Below are 19,024 nucleotides of genomic sequence, written 5' to 3' on the forward strand. Positions count from 1 at the left end.
ATCCTACAGGTTTCCAGACTTTGACAGTAGGCCTGGAGTTATTGATTTGAACTTCAATTACGTGGGCAAAAAGGAGAGATTACAGTGAAAGTACAGCACCTGCAAATTACGGATAACAGCAAGTAGGACAGAAATTGTTGGGAAACTGCCTGAAGTTAACATGACAGCTGTAAATTAGGAAAACTACAGAACAGGTCAAATTGCATTAGCAGAGTAGATTTTAAATGGAGGTTTTTCCTCTGATATAGTTCAGGAGCAGTGGCAAGGGTAGAAAGGGGGTTTAAAAAGCAAGGAGGAAAGAGATACCGAACAAAAGACAAGTGCAATTCTGCAATTAGAAAAAGCAACACGAAAGAGGAACGATTAATCGCCAAGCTTCCTGAACACCAGCTAAATAAACTTTGACTTGCTGAGTGGTAGAGGCATTGGAACGAAACACCCGCAACCAGGACACAACCGGAGCCGACTGCTGGAAACGGCGGGGCGGGGTGCGGGGGAGCTGGACGTGCCGGCGGCGGGACGTGGTGGCGGGACGTGGTGGCGGGACGTGGCGGCGGGACGTGGCGGCGGGACGTGGCACCGCGCCGCACGCTGCTGGTCCTCCCGCCGGGAGGCTGCTCTGCTGCGGAGTCGCGGGCGCGGGGTGAGGTGGTCGCAGGCCCCCGAGCGCCCCCGCACTGTGGCTCTCTCCCGCCCTGGGCCGGTCGACTTAGGCGGCCCGTATGGCTCGTTAGTGAAGCCGCCTCGCGTTCGCGCTGTTCTCGGTGAGGCCGCGCCGGGCCCCGCCGTCTTCTCCCTGCACGTGCACGCGGAGGGCCCCCGGACCCACCCTCAGCCTCCCTGCGCCCCGAGGCGCCCGCATCCCGTCCGCAGGTCCCGCGTGCTCCTCTGTCCCCGCCTTCCCTCTGTCTGATCCTTGGCCCGTGCTGTCTTCCCTGCGACTTCCTGAGCTTCTGCCTGTCCCCACCCTGCCCGAGGTAGAGCTCACTGAGCCGAGGTAACACTGGTGAAGCCGAAGCTGGTGGAGGCGACGAGCGGGTAATAGATGTCCTAGGGGTTCTGGCGACTCACGCGTTTGCTCGGGGACCTGCTGGGCTCCTGGCTGGCGACAGCCGCCAGGACGTCGCCTTACCGCACCCCTCGGCCCACCCTGGGCTCGCGGAAGTTTTGTTACGCGGGGGCAGCAGCATTTGCTTCGGGGTGAGCAGCACCAAGAAAATCACGCCACGCAAACGCTGAGACGTGCTCTGGGGATTCGTGAGATGGTGACCTGCAGCAGCACAGAAGTGGGAAATGGGGCCGGAGATTAGAATTGGGACCCCACCGTGGAGGAACTTCTTCACCTAGTCAGTGCTCTCTGCTGAGCAGCAATCCTTAGAGTCCATTCCCTAGCAGTTGAATGTCTGCAGCAAATTTCCTAGAGATCCTCTGTTGTGTAATAGAACTGTTCTGTGACTTGATCTTCTCTAAAATGTATCTGAAAACCCCGTTATTCAGCAGTGGACTCTTCCTATGCAGCACTTCTCTCTCCAGTCAGCAGCCGTGGCCTTGTGATGCAGTTACGATTCCAGCTGGTGCAAGGGATGAGGAAATAAATCCTACCTCCATCCTCCCCACTGTCCCCCAAGGCGTCCCGCCCTCTCTCAGTGCCCAGCTACCTTTTTCCTTCCCTCCTGGGTGTCTGTCTGATGTCTACTCTGTCCTGTTTAGCATGTGGGCCTTCCTGATGAGACCTGAGTACATTCTGTGCCTGTCTTCATCCTTATCAGTGATGTCTCGGCTCAGTGGTGGCCTCTTGCCCAGGTATGTTTGAGAAGGAAGGGCTGGGTGGCTTCTCTTTCCACTGGAAGTATGCCGAGGGCCCCTGAGGGAAGGAACTTTCTGATATGCCCTCCTGTGCATTGCATGGGTGATATCTCTAGGACTTCAAGTACCTCCTTTCCCTTGCAGGATTAATAAGACTCACCTGACCCCCTCCTACCTGAAGATCCGCGGAGTGGGTCTGGAGGTTGAGGGCCCCAACTTCACACTAGAAGGCTTTCCGTTCCTCATCATAGCGGACACTATGCACTATTTCCGAGTACTGGAGGGACCGCTTGCTGAAGCTGAAGGCCTGTGGTTTCAACACCCTCACCACGTCAGTGCCTGCCCCCTAGTACTTGTTTAAAGAATTTGTAATCTGAGTTCCTAGCTCTGAGACTTTATTGGACCAGTTGAAAGGTTGACCCTTTTAGTACTTTCTTTGTTGTTCTTAGGATGTCTGAGTCACTGGTTGATATTGTTGGGTATTGTTAAAATATAACCTTAATGTATGCAGTCTTGTAACAAATGCTTAAGCAAAGCAGCTTCTGAAAGGGGCCATAACAAAGGTCAGGCCCGAGCACACTAAACATTAATAGCTGCCACTGGTTCCCGGAAATAACTAGTTCCTTATCTAAAGGCCACCTAGCCAGGCCCCGGGAAAGATAAACAATTGAGAAATGCGCTATGGGGTGCCAGCGGGTGCCAGCCTGCTAAAGCCCACCTGTAAATCTAAAAGGCACCAGCTAAAGCCCACCTGAAAATCTAAAGGTGCCACAGATAATCAACAACTGATCCTATCACAAGATCTGTTCAGAAAGAACTGTATAAAAGCTGCTTGTATTGTAAATTCAGGGTCATTTATGTCTTGAATGCTGAGTGACCCCAGCTTGCTGGAAATAAAAAACTCCTGTGGATTGCATCGATCTCTGCCTCCTGGTCTTTGTGAGATAGGCCTTCCCAACAAGTAGGATTTGCGCTTTTGGGCTGGTCTTACAGTATCCTGAGAATCTCTGCTCCGGTTCCTCTGAAAGGCCTCTAAGCAGGCTGACTATCACCTGGATGCAAGATTCCACCTTTCAGAGGCAGTGGCAAGTACAGATGGCTGCAGCCCAGGTAGTCCCTACCTACTGGAGAAGTCTGGGACAGCAGGCCTCACGCCTCCTTGGATATCCTCACTTATCATACATGTCACAGCAGCAATGATGAGTCCCAGGATATGATACTGTTCCAGAAAATCTTCTCTTTGAAGATGGGTTTCATGGAGAACCAGGCCTGGAAAGTAATATATTCATCCTCATTCCAGAAGCTGAAATTAAAGAAAGTAAGTGATCTATTTCTATCCTCCTAAGCTTAGAAGTTGCTTATCTATAGTGTTTTGCCGATCAGTTTAGTCGTGTTTTCTTTTTTAATGATTGTTAAATATTTAAAAATATTTTTTAAAAATTGGTTTAGAAGAAAATATCTGGAATTTAGCTTGGTAGGTGATTTAATTTGGGTAGAAGAGCATTATCACAGAATATTGAGTAGATTTAGCATTATAAAGAACTGCATTACCCTTTTTTTCTTTGAATGCTAATAGCAAGGCCTGAAGGCACAAACCTAGAGTCTGACAAAATCAGATTTACTGATTTGCAGGGCTGCTGGGAGTGCCACGGGAACTGTGGAGGAGAAGGGGAGGAAGGGAGGGAGTTTTGTAAAGTCAAGTTCCAGCCAGAGGGTGCTGAGAGGAGTCCAGAAAAAGCAGGGGTAAACTCTGGATTGGGGTTGTTTCTGACAGAAAATTAGAAGAAATGGGACTAATTGGGGATTGGGTGCTGACATGCGGTAAGGGCAGTGTAGCAACTGAATCTCCCTGGTAATAGAAGGTTATAGCTAAGGGGGCCTGTGGGGGGATGGGCGAGAAGGCAGTGGGTTCTTCAGGGGGCTGGTTATGGGGTTCAGTAACAGCTGCTCAGCCCTGGCAGAAACCAGGCTTCCTGTTAACTCTTCATCTGGTTTTATCTGAGTCTGCCTCCCATCCTGAGGACAGCAGAGCTACTGTTTGTTTCCCAGTCTCAGCTGATTTTCACTCTTTCAGTTGTGGACAGGTTTTTAATTATCAAAAATTTTCATTATGAATTCAAAGAAGCACCATCTTCAGAGCCAGTGGATCTTGACCAGTGTCTAAACACACAATGATGGGTTTTTTTGTTTGTTTGTTTGTTTTTTCCTTTTTGTCTTTTTTTCCTGTCCGGCAATGGATCGCAACCCTCAGTGTCGTGCCTGTACCGGACCGGGACCCGCAACGGGATCGCAACCCTCGGTGCTGCGCCCGCACCTGCTCAGCCAGTGAGCGGGAACCGGTCTGTATGTGGGATCCGAACCCTCGGCGGGAGCGCCGCCGCACTCCCAAGCGGCGCACTGTAGCAGTGCGCCACTGGGCCGGCCCGCAATGATGGGTTTTTTAAAAAAGTTTTTAAACTTATTATTTATTTATTAAGAATATTCATGAGATACAAAGCTAATTGTCACCCCTCCTGCCCATGATGTGAGGGCCAGATTCATACTGGGGGCATACCCATTACCAGAAATTACATTTGTACTCTGTGTTCCCACCCAATTATCCCCCAATCTCCCTCCTCCTGTCGTGGGGCGAATGCACAGAGGAATCCAAGACTGGCATCAGTGTTGTAGTTTTCTAGCTCTTTATTTTAGTGTTGCAGCTTTGTTCAGTGTTACAGTGCCTCTTTTTGCTTGCAAGCAAGGAGAGCACTGAAGGGCAGAAAACTCCCAAGCCAGTGTCTCCCAGAACATAGGAAAAGACCCCCTTGTATAGCCTAAATTCCTGCCCTTCTCCCTCCCAGGTTCTCATTCAGGTCCTCTTATGTAAACGAGGGATGCTGTCCTGCTAATTTGGATTGGCTGATTATGGGACACAGTCTGTTGGTCACTTTAGGAGCCTAATTTGCCTCTGGCCCCTGGGGAGTGTGAGACTGCTGTTATCTCCTAGAGGGCTGGCCCAGGAAGCAAGCAGGGTAAATGGCAGGGACCAGAGTCTGCAGTGGAGCACAGAGTTTCTAAAACAGTTTCTCAAGTGGAAAAGGGAAAAGCTCAACAATTAAAAATGCTTAGGGTTCCCTGCAACACTCCCCCTCTCCTGTCAACTCCACTTTGTAGCCCTAGAAATGTTCCCTCCCTCTGTAAGACCACGGCACTACTGTGGTCTTTATTTCTTGCCTTCCTTTCTCTCTTAGCTCCCACTTATGAGTGAGCACATGCAGTATTTATCCCTCTGTGCTCTGCTTATTTCTCTCAACATAAGTTTCTCCAGGTTCATCCATGTTGTTGCAAATGGGAGTATTTCATTCTTTTTTATGGCAGAGTAGTATTCCATAGTGTATATATACCACAGTTTTCTTACCTAATCATCTATTAATGGACATTTAGGTTGGTTCCATATCTTGGCTATTCTAAACAGAGCTGTGATGAGCATGGGGGTACAGGTATCTCTTCAGCATGATGATTTCCATTCCTCTGGAAATATACCCAGAAGAGGGCTTGTTGGATTGTATGGAAGATCTATCTGTAGTTGTTTGAGAAACCTTCATACTGTTTACCAAAATGGTTGTACTAATTTACAGTCCCACCAACAGTGCAGGAGTATTCTCTCCTCTCCACACCCTTGTCAGCATTTGTTATTCACTGTCTTTTTGATTATAGCCAGTCTAACTGGACTGAGGTGGTATCTCAATGTGGTTTTAATTTGCATTTCACTGATGACTAGTGATGTTGAGCATTTTTTCATGTACCTGTTGGCCATTTGTATGTCTTCTTTTGACAAATGTCCATTCAGCTCCTTTGCCCATTTTTTAATTGGGTCATTTGTTTTTATACTGTATAATTGCTTGAGTTCCATGTATATTCTGGATATTAATCCCTTGTCAGATGCATAGTTAGCAAAAATTTTCTCCCACTCTGTAGGTTGTCTTTTCACTCCGTTGATTATTTCCTTTGCTGTGCAGAAACTTTTTAGTTTGATATAGTCCCATTTGTTTATTTTTTCTTTTGCTGCTTGTGCTTTCAGGCTCATGTTCATAAAGCCTGTGCCCTGACCTAACTGCTGAAGTGTTTCACCTGTATTTTCCCTTAGTAATTTTACAGTTTCAGGTCTTACACTTGTCTTTAATCCACTTTGAGTTGATTTTAGTGTATGGTGAGAGATGCGTATCTAGTTTCATTCTTCTGCATATGGATATCCAGTTTTCCCAGCACCACTTGTTGAAGAGATAATCTTTTCCCCAATGTAGATTTTTGTTGTCTTTGTCCAATATCAGATGGCTGTAAGCCAGAGGAGTGATTTCTGGTTTGTCAATTCTACTCCACTGGTCTGAATGTCTATTTTTATACCAGTACCATGCTGTTTTGGTTATAACAGCTTTGTCGTATAATTTGAAGTAAGGCAGTGTTATGACTCCAGCTTTATTTCTTTGCTCAGGATTGCTTTGGCTATTCAGGGTCTTTTGTTTTTTCATATGAAAGGTAAGGTTGTTTTTTCCATTTCTGTGAAGAAATGGTAATGTCATTGGTATTTTGATGGGGAATCTGTAGATCACTTTGGGTAGTATAGACATTTTCACAATGTTAATTCTTCCAATCCAAGAACATGGAATATCTTTCCATATTTTTATGTCTTCTTTAATTTCTTTCAGAAGTAGTTTGTAGTTCTCATTGTAGAGGTCTTACACCTACTTGGTTACACTGATCCCTGGTATCTTATGTTTTTCATGACAGTTGTAAATGGGCTTTCTTTATTTCTCTTGCTGTTAATTCATTATTTGAGAATATAAATGCTACTGATTTGGGGACATTTATTTTGTATCCTGCAATGCTACTGAAGTCATTAACCTGCTCTAGGAGTGTTTTGATAGAGTCTTTAGGTCTTTCTATATACAGTATCATGTCATCTGCAAATAGAGAAAGTTTGACTTCATCTTTTCCAATATGGATTCCTTTTATTTCTTTGCTTGATAGCTCTAGCTAGTACCTCTAGTACTATGCTAAATAGAAGTGGTGAGAGTGGACATCCTTGTCTTCTTCCTGTCCTTCAGGGGAAGGTCTTCAATAATTTCCCCATTCAGAATGATACTGGCGGTGTGCTTGTCATAAATGGCTTTTATTGTGTTGAGATATTTTCCTTCTATACCTAATTTTTTGACAGTCTTTATCATGAAGGGATGCTGAATTTTGTCAAATGCTTTTTCAGCATCTATTGAGATAATCTTATGGTTTTTGTCCTTGAGTTTGTTGATATGATTTATGACATTTATTGACTTTCATATGTTACACCATCCTTGCATCCCTGGGATGAATCCCACTTGATCATAGTGTATAATTTTTCAATATGTTGCTGTATTCTGATTGCTAATATATTGTTGAGGATTTTAGCATCTAGGTTCATCAAGGATATTGGCCTATAATTTTCTTTTTTTGTTGTGTCTTTATCTGATTTTGGTATCAGAGTTATGTTGGCCTCATAGAATGAGTTTGGGAGGATAGTGTCTGTTTCAATTGTTTGGAGTAGTTTGAGGAGAATTGGTATTAACTCCTCTTTAAAAGTTTGATAAAATTCAGCTGTAAAGCCATCTGGACCTGGACTTTTTTTGTTGGAAGATTGCTAATTACCACCTTAATCTCCTTGCTTGTTATTGGTCTGTTCAGGTTTTCTCTCTCTTCTTGGTTCAGTCTTGGTAGTTTATATGTGTCTAGAAACTTATTCATATCTTCCAGATTTTCATATTTATTGTCATACAGTTGTTTATAACAGTCTCTATAATGATTCTTTGTATTTCTGTGGTATCAGTTGTATTGTCTCCCTTTTTTCATTACTGCTCTTTGTTATTTGGGTCTTCTCTCTTCTTTTTTTTGTTAACTTAGCTAATGGTGTGTATTTTATTTGTCTTCATGAAAAACCAACTTTTTGTTTTGTTGATCTTTTCTATTGTTTTTGGGTCTCTATTTCATTTAGTTCTGCTCTGATCTTAATTTCTCTCTACTACCTTTAGGTTTGGATTGTTACTTTTCAAGTTCTTTGAAGTGTACTGTTAAGTCATTTATTTGAAGTCTTTCCATTCTTTTGTTGTAAGTGCTTATTACAATAAATTTCCTTCTTATTACTGCTTTTGCAGTATCCCACAGGTTTTGGTATGATATATCTTCATTTCCATTAGTTTCTAGAAATTATTATTTTTTTTAAAGATGACCAGTAAGGGGATCTTAACCCTTTACTTAGTGTTGTCAGCACCATGCTCACCCTGTGAGCTAACCGGCCATCCCTATATGGGATCTGAACCCATGGCCTTGGTGTTATCAATACCACACTCTCCCAAGTGAGCCACGGGCCAGCCCAGTTTCTAGAAATTTTTTGATTTCCTGTTTAATTTATTCTTGGACCCATAGGTCACTCAGGAGCCTATCATTTAGTTTCCATGTATTTCTATAGCTTCCAGCATTTTGCTTATCATTTATTTCCAATTTTAGTCCATTGTGGTCTGAAAAGATAGTTGGGATGATTTCGATTTTTTAAGTTTTGCTGAGACTAGATTTGTGACCTAATGTGTGGTCTATCCTTGAGAATGTACCATGAGCTGATGAGAAGAAAGTGTATTCTTTAGCTGTTGGGTGAAATGTTCTGTATATATCTCCCTAGTCCAGTTGGTATAGGGTGTAGATTAAATCCTGTGTCTCTTTGTTGACTTGTTGCCTGGAAGATCTGTCCCATACTGAGAGAGGGGTGTTCAGATTACCCACTGTTAATGTATTAGGTCCTATTTCTTTCTTCAGGTCTAAGAGTGTTTGCTAAATATATCTGGGTGCTCCGGTATTGGGTGCATACATTTTTATGATTGTTATGTCTTCTAGCTGGATAGTACCCTTTTTCGTTATATAGTGGCCTTCTTTGTCTTTTTTTATGTTTTTTGGTTTAAAGTCTATTTTGTCTGGTATAGGAATAGCTACTCCTGTTCATTTTTGGTTTCCATTTGCATGGTGTATCTTTTTCCATCCCTTTACTATTAGTCTGTGTGTATCTCTACAGGTGAGGTGGATCTCTTGAAGACAGCATATACTTGGGTATAGCTTTTTAATCCAGTCAGTCAGTCTGTGTCTTTTGAATGGGGAGTTTAGTCCATTTACATTAAGAGTAGTTATTGACAAGTGTTGCTTAATTCCTGTCATTTAATTGCTTCTTGTTTAAATTGTTTTAATATCTTTTGATCATTATTTTCCCTTTTATTTCTCTTCTTCAGTGTTATTTGGGAATTTAAGGTGGGGTGATTTAGCTTCTTTCTCTTTCTTGCTGGCATTTTTGTTTTAACTATGGGTTTTGCTCTTTCTTGTGTATTTGTGATAGAGTTCACCATTCGGATTCCATATGAATGACTCCCTTGGGAATTTCTTGCTGGGCTGGTCATGTCGTGGTAAACTCTGACAACTTTTGTTTGTCTGGGAAATACACTATTTCACCCTCATTTCTGAAAAAGAGCCTTACTGGGTAAAGAATTCTTGGATGGCAATTTTTTTCTTTTAGTATTTTGAATATATTGTTCCATTTTCTCCTGGCCTGTAGGGTTTTGGTTGAGAAGTCTGCTGTTACTTGGTGGGGGTTCTGCTATAAGTGACCTGACACTTTTCTCTTGCTAATTCTAGAATTCTCTCTTTGTCTTTGAGCTGTGCAAATTTAACTATAATGTGTCTTGGGGAGGATCTTTTTGGGTTGAATCTGTTTGGTGTCCTTTGAGCTTCCTGGATCTGAAGGTCTGTATCCTGCCCTACACCTGGGAAGTTTTCTGTTACTATTTCCTTGAGTAAGTTTTCAATACTTTTTCCTTTTCCTCCCCTTCAGGAATACCCACAATTCAGATGTTAGAGTGCTTGAGGTTGTCTGCTCTCTTAGATTTTCCTCATTATTTTAAATTCTTTTCTCCTTTTTCTTGTCTGCCTAAGTTATTTCAAAAAGACCATATTCAAGCTCTGAAATTCTTTCTTCTGCTTGCTGTACACTGCTGCTCAAGCTCTCAGTTGTGTTTTTTATTTTATTGAGTGAATCTTTCATTTCTAGAAGTTCTGCTACACACTTTTTAAAGGTATTAATCTCTTTGTAGATTTCCTCTTTCATATTCTGGATATTTTTTCTTGTTTCATTTTGTTCTCTAATTGAGTCTTCCTTTATTTATTTATGTTTTCTTAAGATCATTGCTCAAAATTCTTTTTCAGACATTTCAAGGATTCCCTGTTCCATGGGGTCTGACTCTTGAGCATTACTGTATTCTTTAGGTGGTGTCATTTCTTCTTAATTGTTTGTCCTTCTAGTATTTTTTTGCTGACACTTGGTCATCTGGTAGAGGGGTTTGCTTCTTCTATTACACTGAGGTTGGCTGTGGAGTGGCCCTGGTTGCTACTGTGGAGGTGAATTGTCTTTGCTTGACAGTAGGTATGGTGGTGGTTACGTTAAACCACCTTGGTTCCTGTTCCAGACTCTGTGGTCATAGAATGAGCCCATAGTGCCATGCGGTTCTGCTGGGCACAACTTGGTGAGTCAGACCCCACAGGCTGGTGCTTCCCCCTGGGTCCAAGGAGGGGGTAGGGCCTGCCTCCAACCATGTGGTTCTGCTGCTGCTGCTGCTGCTGGGCTCACCTTGGTGGCACAGGTTTGGGGTGTGGCACAATGGTGGGTTTTATTTCTAGGCTGTTATTGGTTGCATTATATTATCTTTTAATTCTTGTACCATCATAAAACTTTAAGTTATTGTGTATTTATGCTTCATTTATGTTTGTTCCTCCCTTTTTTGAACACAGTATTGGGTTTCTGGTTTATACTCTATTATAATGTGATAGGCTGGTTTTCTTTCTCAGCCTTTTATTGCCTTTTAAAATTACTTTTTTGTTTGCTATTTCTAAAACATATCGCCTTCTTTTGTAATGATGGAGTGTTTTTTTACGTTCCATTTCCTTTCCTCTATTAGTTTGAGAGATATACAGTATACTATTTTATTGGATACTCAAGAGTTTATAACATACATCTTTGATTTATCCTTGTATTTTTCCTTGTATACTTTTACCCATCTTTTAATGCAAAGACTTTTTAAAAAAAAGATGACTGGTAAGGGGATCTTAACCCTTGACTTGGTGTTGTCAGCACCATGCTCACCCAGTGAGCTAACCAGCCATCCGTATATTGGATCCAAACCCATGGCCTTAGTATTATCAGCACCGCACTTCCCTGAGTGAGCCATGGGCTGGCCCCAAGACCTTAGAACACTTTATCTGTGGTTACTTCCATCCTGGTGTATAAGCTATTGTTGTTAGTATTTTAATTCTAAATAACAAGACATTTTTATTGTTGTTCTGGAATCATTTTCCTTCTGTGTGAAGAGCATGCTTTTGAATTTTTACTGTAGGTCTGCTGGTGAAAAAGTTCTTCTTGGTTTTTGTTTATATGAAAATGTCTTCATTTTCCTTTCATTTCTGAGGAATGTTTTCACTGGTATAAAATTCTATGTTGATAGTTGTTTTCTTTTAGCCACTGCCTTCTGACTTTCATTGTTTCTCATGTGAAGTCAGCTGTCACTTTAATGGATGCTCTTTAGAGAGCAATATTTTTTTTCTTTAGTTGCTTTGAGGAACTGAAGGATTCTATTTTTTTTAATAGACATTATTTTTTAGAAGAAGTATTAGGTTCACAGGCAGGAAAATTGAGCAGAAAGTACTGATAGTTCCCATCAAGCTGCCACCACAATGTACATTAGTTACAATTGATGAACTTACATTGACAAATCATTATCATCCATTGTTCACTCTTGGTGTTGTACATTCTGTGGGTTTTGACAAATGTTTAATGACACATATCCAGCATTATAATATCATATGGAATAGTTTCACTACCCTAAAAACCTTCCGTGTCCTGCCAATTCATCGCTTCTTCCCCCATAACACCTGGCAACCACAATCTTTCTAAGGTCTCTGTAGTTTTGCCTTTTTCAGAATATCATATAGTTGGAATCATACAGTATGTACCCTTTTCAGATTTGCCTTTCTCCTTAGTAATATGCATTTGAAGTTCCTCAATGTCTTTTTTGCTTATTTCTTTTTAGTGCTGAATAATAATCCACTGTCTGGATGTACCACAGTTTATTTATCCATTCACCCACTGAAGGATGTCTTGATTGTTTCCAAGTTTTGGCAATTATGAATAAAGCTGCTGTATGTATCTATGTATAGGTTTTCATATTTATGTAAGTTTTCAACTCATTTGGGTAAATACCAAGGATTTTATGGTAAGAGTATGGTTAGCTTTGTAAGACACTGCCAAATTGTCTTTGAAAGTGGCTTACCATTTTGTGTTACTCCCCACAATCATGAGAGTTCCTGTTGATCCACATCCTTTCCAGAATTTGGTGTTTTCAGTGGCCTGGATTTTGGCCATTCTCAAAGGCATGTAGTGGTATCTCATTCTCATTTTAATTTGCAATTCTCCAATGACATAGGATGTTGAAACATTTTTTCATATTCTTATTTGCCATCTGTATATCTTCTTAGGTGAGGTGTCTGTTCAGATTTTTTGCCCATTTTTAAATCAGCTTGTTAGTTTTTTTATTGTTGAGTTTTAAGAGTTCTTTGTATATTTTGGATAACAGGGTTTTTTTTAAAATCAGGTATGTCTTTTGCAAGTATTTTCTCCTAGTCTCTAGCTTGTCTTCTCATTTCCTTGACAGCATTTTTGCAGAGCAGAAGTTTTAATTTAAATGAAATCCATCTTATCAATTCTTTATTTCATGTATCATGCTTTAGCATTGTATCTAGCAAGTCACTGCCAAGCCCAAGGTCATCTTGATTTTCTCCTATGTTACCTTCTAGGAGTATTTGTGTGGGCCTATTTCTGGGCTGCCTGTTCAGTTCCATTGATGTATTTGTATGTTCTTTTGCCAATACCACACTGTTTAGATTACCGTAACTTTATAGTAAGTCTTAAAGTCAATTACTGTCAGTCTAACAATTGTTCATTGCTGGTATATAGGAAAGTGATTGACTTTTGCATATTAATCTTGTATTCTGCAACTTTTTTATAATTGCTTATTTGTTACAGGATATTTTTTGTTGCTTTCAGGTTTTCTACATAGACATCATCTGTGAATAAAGTTTTATTTCTTCTCACTATACTTTTTGTTTCATTTTCTTGTCTTATTGCTTTATCTAGGACTTCCAGTACAATAATGAAAAGGAGTGGTGAGAGAGGGGACCTATTCGCCTTGTTCCTGATCTTAGAGGGGAAGATTCTAGTTTGTTATCATTAAGAATGATGTTAACTATAGGTTTTTGGGTAGGTATTCTTTATCAAGTTGAAAAAGTCTCATTCCTTCCTTGCTGAGAGTTTTTATTGTGAATGGGTGTTGTATTTTGTTGAATACTTTTCTGCATCTATTGATATGATCCTGTGATTTTTTCTTTAATTTGTTGATGTGATGTTTTACATTAATTGGTTTTAGAATGTTTAAACAACTTTGTATACCTGGAATAAATCCCATTGGTCGTGGTGTATAATCCCTTTGCACATTGTTGGATTCAATTTGCTAATACTTTATTGAGCAGTTTTGCATTTATGTTCATAAGAGATATTGGTTTATAGTTTTCTTTTCTTGTGATATCTTTGTCTGGTTTTGGTATTAAAGTAATACTGGACTTATAGAATGATTTAGGAAGTATTCCTGTTTTTGTCCTCTGGAAGAGATTGTAGAGAATTGGTATAATTTTTTTTTTTTTTTTAATGTTTGGTAGAATTCACCAGTGAACCCATCTGGTGCTTTCTGTTTTGGAAGATTATTAATTGTTGATTCAGTTTCTCATATGTACACACACACATATAATAATAGTTATGATTCTGGGTATATATAGTATGAAAGAGAGAGAGAGAGAGAGAGAGACTTCAAAAAGTTTGTGGAAAAATGGAATCAAAAGATAAAAATAAAAATTATAAACTTTATTTCTTAACATAAGCTACATCAAGTTCAAGACACTTTTGTAAGTGATGATACCAGCCATTTAGTTTATCCCCAAAGAACTGAAGGTCCTGGGAATTTAACATATCAGTACAGTCTTTTTTACATTAATAACTAAAAAAAAGTGGGTGCCCTTTAAAGTTTTTTAAGATAAGGAAACAAAAAGAAGTCAGAAGAAGCCAAATCGGGACTGTAAGGTGGATGCCTAATGATTTCCCATCAAAACTCATGCAAAGTTAATCTTGTTTGATGAGAAAACTGCTCTAAACAGTAGAATAGCAGATCATGGAAGGTCAGGAGAGCAGAGCTCATGTCTGAGAATATAGCATGTCTGTGAAGCTGATATCTGAAGAATAAAATATGTCTACCTTGTATAAAGCTGCCAGAATCTTCTTTCAATTACCTGTCTCATGACCTGCACAGGAAGGGGCAGAGGGATCAGAGGTCAGGCCCAAGAAAAATAAAGTGCATTTGCTAAGATCATCTTCTTGAAAACATTATTTTTCAATATTGGATATGATAGAGGTAGTTATAAAACTTATTTTCCCTAGTGGGAATTATAGTCTTATCTCTCCATTTTAGTAATCTAGTGCACAAGTGTTTATGAGTACTTGTCAGTGTTCTGTATTATACCGGACTCTTGAGATAAAATAGTGGGCAAGGTAAAATTAATTCTTGCTTTCATGGAGATTGCAGAGGAGTGGGTAAATACTGATGTGCAAATAATAATTCATATATTCTTTTTGCAATGTTTATTCTTTTTGTTTCTACTTTATGTCTTACTGCATAGTATTAAAATTAATTGGTATTTTATCTCATTTTAACTGCATTGCCTTTGTTAAATGTGATATTAGCTATTATCTGAAATAGGTGCTATTTGCCATATAAAGAAAAATTATTGTATTCCTTGTTTAAAATTTTATGTTGCAAGGGTTATACATTAAACTTTAACAATATTTTGGCATTTATTGAGATGTTCTTGTGGTTTTACCCTTCTTTACCAGAATGTTTTATGTATAATATTTTTTTCTTCTGTACGTGATTTGTCATTTTTCCCCCTCTGGATACTGTTACAATCTTCTCTTTTCCATTAGTTTTCAGCTATTTGATTACAATGGGCCATGGTGGAATTCTTTTTTTTTAAATATTACTTGTGATTTGTTGATATTCTTGAATCTGTAGATTTATAGTTTTAATCAAATTTAGAAAATTTTTGGCCCTATTTCTTTTAATAATTTTTGCTCCTCTCCTTTTTTATGGGATGACAATTGCACATATGTTAGATTTCTTGATAAGATCCCACACATCACGAATGCTGTTTTCTTTTTCTTCTTTTTTTTTTTTTCCAGTCTTCTTTTTTCTCTGCTTTCCATTTTGGATAGCTTCTCTTTTTTTTTAATTCTAATTTTATTTTTGATTTCTTGATAAGATCCCACACATCACGAATGCTGTTTTCTTTTTCTTCTTTTTTTTTTTTTTTCAGTCTTCTTTTTTCTCTGCTTTCCATTTTGGATAGCTTCTCTTTTTTTTAATTCTAATTTTATTTTTAGCCATAACACAAGTCTTAATTCATTTAAAAAGACTAAGATCATAGAAAATATGTACTCTGGCCATAATAACAGAAGAAAATTTAGAAAATTCACAAATGAGTGGAAATTAAACATCACTTTCCTAAATAAACAATGGGTAAAAAGAAAAATCATGAGGAAATTAGAGAGTGCTTTGAGAGAAAATCAACAAAACCAAAAGTTGATTCTTTAAAAAGATCAAGAAAATTTGCAAATCTTTATCTAGACTGACCAAGAAAAAAGGAGAGAAAACAGAAATTTCTAAAATCAGAAATAAAGCAAGGGCATTATTACATTGTCATTATGGTTTTTTGTGATGGTAAGATTTAGTTTCTTTCTCTTGTTTGCATTTTTGTTCTACCAGTGGGTTTTCTTTCTTCTGTATTCATTGTGGTGATTATTATGTTTTGGATTCCACATGCAGAACTTCCTTAAAGATTTCTTGCAGTGCTGGTCATGTGGTGGTGAACTCCCACAGTTTTTGTTTGTCTGGAAAATTATCTATTTCACATGGCCAGGCTGCAAAATTTCCAAATCTTTATTCTCTGCTTCCCTTTTAAATTCTGGCTTTACCTCATGCCGTTTGCTCTGTAACTAAGAGTAGGCTGTTAGAAGTAACTATGCAGCTTCCTTTGCTGCTTAGAAATTTCTTCAGCCAAATGCTCTGGTTCATGACTCTTAAGTTCTGACTTCCACAAAGTCCTAGGGCATGGACACAATGCAGCCAAGTTCTTTGCTGTGGTGTAGCAGGGTAATCTTTTGTGCAATGCCTGATAAGTTCCTAATTTCTCTGTGAGACCTCATCAGCAGCATGACCTTTACTGTCCATATTTCTATCAACATTCTGGTCACAACCATTTAACCATTTAACTCTAAAATGTCACAAACTTTCTCTCATCTTTTTGTCTTCTTCTAAGTCCTCCAAACTCCTCAAATCTTTGCCCATTACCCAGTTCCAAAGCCACTTCCACATTTTCAGGTATCTGTATGACAACATCCTGCTCCTGGCACCAAGTTTCTATATTAGTCTGTTCTTGTCACTTATAACAAAATACCTGAAACTGGGTGATTTGTAAAGAAAATGAAATTTATTGCTTACAATTTCTGAAGCTGGGAAGTCCAAGGTCTATCTGGTGGTGGTGACAGTGACCCAGGGGTCTCACATTGCAAGATGGTGGAAGCTGAGAGAGCAGAGACAGAGAAAGGCAGACTCTCCTCTTCTTTTAAAGCCCTCAGAACCATGCCCCTGACCACCATTTTTAATCCATTCACTACTGCATGGTCCTACAATCCAATCACCTCTTCAAGGCTCTGCCTTTCAATTACCATAGTAGGATTTTCCACCCTGTTAACAGTCACAGTGGGGGCCAAGTTTCTAAAACATGAAAACTGGAGGACGCAGTTCAAGCTTCAATGAGTTTGGTGGACAGAATTCAATCCACTACACTATTTTTCTCTCATTTCTGAGGGATAGCCTTGCTGGGTATAGTATTTTCTGTTGGCAGTTTTTCTTTTAGTATTTTCAATATATCATCCCATTTTCTTCTGGCCTGTTGAGTTCCTGTTGAGAAGTTTGCTGTTAGTCTGATAGGGGCTCCCTTGTAGGTGACTTGATGCTTTTCTCTTGCTTCTTTTGAGATTTTCACTTTGTCTTTGGGCTTTGCCAGTTTGACTATAATGTGTCTTGGAGAGAATTTATTTAGGTTGAGTCTGTTTGGGGATTTTGAGGCTCCTGTATCTGAAGGTCTGTGTCTTTCCCTGAACCTGGGAAATTTTCCATTATTATTTGATTAAATAGGATTTCCATGCCTTTTCCTTTCCCCTCGCCTTCTGGAACACCCATGATTGGGATGTTTGTGCACTTAAGGTTGTCTGCTTTCTTAGATTTTCTTCACTTTTTTTTTCCCTTTTTGTCTTTTTTACTGACCGGTAACAGGATCGCAACCCTTGGTGTTGCACCCGCACGGCGCTCAGCCAGTGAGTGGGAACCGGTCTCCACATGGGATCCGAACCCTCGGTGGGAGCACCACTGCACTCCCAAGTGGCGCACTTCTCCAGTGTGCCACCGGGCCGGCCCAGATTTTCTTCACCTTTAAAAAATTCATCTTTCATTTTTTTAGTTCACCTGGGTTATTTCAAAAAGACTATCTTCAAGATCAGAAATTCTTTCTTTTGCTTGTTCTAGCCTGCTTCTTAAGCTATTGGTTGTGTTTTTTATTTTATTGAGTGAATCTTTCAGTTCCATGAGTTCTGCTACATTCTTTTTTAAGGTATTAATCTCTTTCCTCCTTCATATCCTGGATTTTTTTCTCATTATGTTGTATAACTGATCTTCTTGTATCTTGCACCTTTCTCTTGGTCCTGGGGGTCTCAGGAGGCAGCACTACAAGTAGTCTCTGCCAGGAGTCCCTCAGGGAGCAGGCCACATGCAGTCCTGCCAAGAGAGTGCAGGAAGGTGAGTTGCTCAAAGCACGCCTTGAACTAGGGGTCGCCACTTGGGGAGGTGGTCAACCGCAGACCAGACACAAAGTTCTGGGACTTAGCGCATGCACTAAGCAAATATATTGGGGAAAAAGCAGGTATTATATATGTTTCAGCCAGCTGCAAACCCCTCCCATCACCTCTTCATCTTCTAGGCAACTCAACAGAAAGTCTGTGGTTTGCAGTTAAGCCTTGCAAAATCTTGCTGACACAGTGTATTCACATCCTGCTGAGGGGCAAAATACAGGAGAGCAAGAGTACCTCCATCTTTAACAGATGTTTTCCTTCATTTTCCTCCAGTATCTCAGTGAATTTTGTTAAGATTGTTGGTTGGAATTCCTTTTCAGTCATTTCAAGGGTTTCCTGCTCCTATAGGGTCTGGTATTTGAGAATTACTGTATTCTTTTGGTGGTGTCATATTTTCTTGGCTTTTTGTATTTCTAGTATCTCTATGTTGATGTCTGGTCATCTGTTAGATATGTTGCTTCTTCTATTACTCTGGAGTGGGTTTTGAAGAGAGAGATATTGTCATCTTTTTCCATTCTCCACTGGTGACTCTCCTTGTGTCAATGCATTTGAGTGTCTCGCAGGCCACCTGCACAGTGGCTTTGGCTACTGCTGTGGTGTCAAGCTGTTTTTGCAGTAGTNGTTGATGTCTGGTCATCTGTTAGATATGTTGCTTCTTCTATTACTCTGGAGTGGGTTTTGAGGAGAGAGATATTGTCATCTTTTTCCATTCTCCACTGGTGACTCTCCTTGTGTCAATGCATTTGAGTGTCTTGCAGGCCACCTGCACAGTGGCTTTGGCTACTGCTGTGGTGTCAAGCTGTTTTTGCAGTAGTTGTGGCTGTGGCAGGACACCCATGTGGAAGTGATGTTTTTGGCATGCTCTCTTGCCTGCTTCTGGGCTGAGGGGACTGCACTCAGCTCCTTGCCTAGGACCCTGGGTGCCTTCTTTTGTTATATCTTCAAGTTAGCTGACCTTTTATTTTACTATATTTCCTTAGGTGTTAGTCTTAACCAGTATATTTTTCATTTCCTGTTGTTAATAGTACCCAGAATATTTTTCATTTCAGATGTTGTATTTTTATTTTTATTTTGTCAATATACAATGTAGTTAGTTATTGTGTCCCATCACCAAAA

At 40.0% G+C, this 19,024-nt stretch overlaps 1 protein-coding gene across 1 annotated transcript in view; it reads left to right on the top strand.

The window, feature by feature from the left end:
• The first annotated feature begins 887 nt into the window (after positions 1 to 887).
• GLB1L3 (galactosidase, beta 1-like 3) overlaps positions 888 to 19,024 on the top strand; it is a 43,742-nt gene continuing 25,605 nt past the window's right edge. Inside the window, 3 exon segments of the mRNA XM_008567139.1 lie at positions 888 to 1,803; positions 1,951 to 2,082; positions 2,084 to 2,137. Coding sequence (XP_008565361.1) covers positions 1,400 to 1,803; positions 1,951 to 2,082; positions 2,084 to 2,137 — 590 coding nt within the window. The 5' untranslated portion in view covers positions 888 to 1,399.

This window comes from Galeopterus variegatus, unplaced genomic scaffold (assembly GCF_000696425.1).
Source record: "Galeopterus variegatus unplaced genomic scaffold, G_variegatus-3.0.2 Scaffold295, whole genome shotgun sequence".
In the NCBI taxonomy this organism is placed as follows: Eukaryota; Metazoa; Chordata; class Mammalia; order Dermoptera; family Cynocephalidae; genus Galeopterus; species Galeopterus variegatus.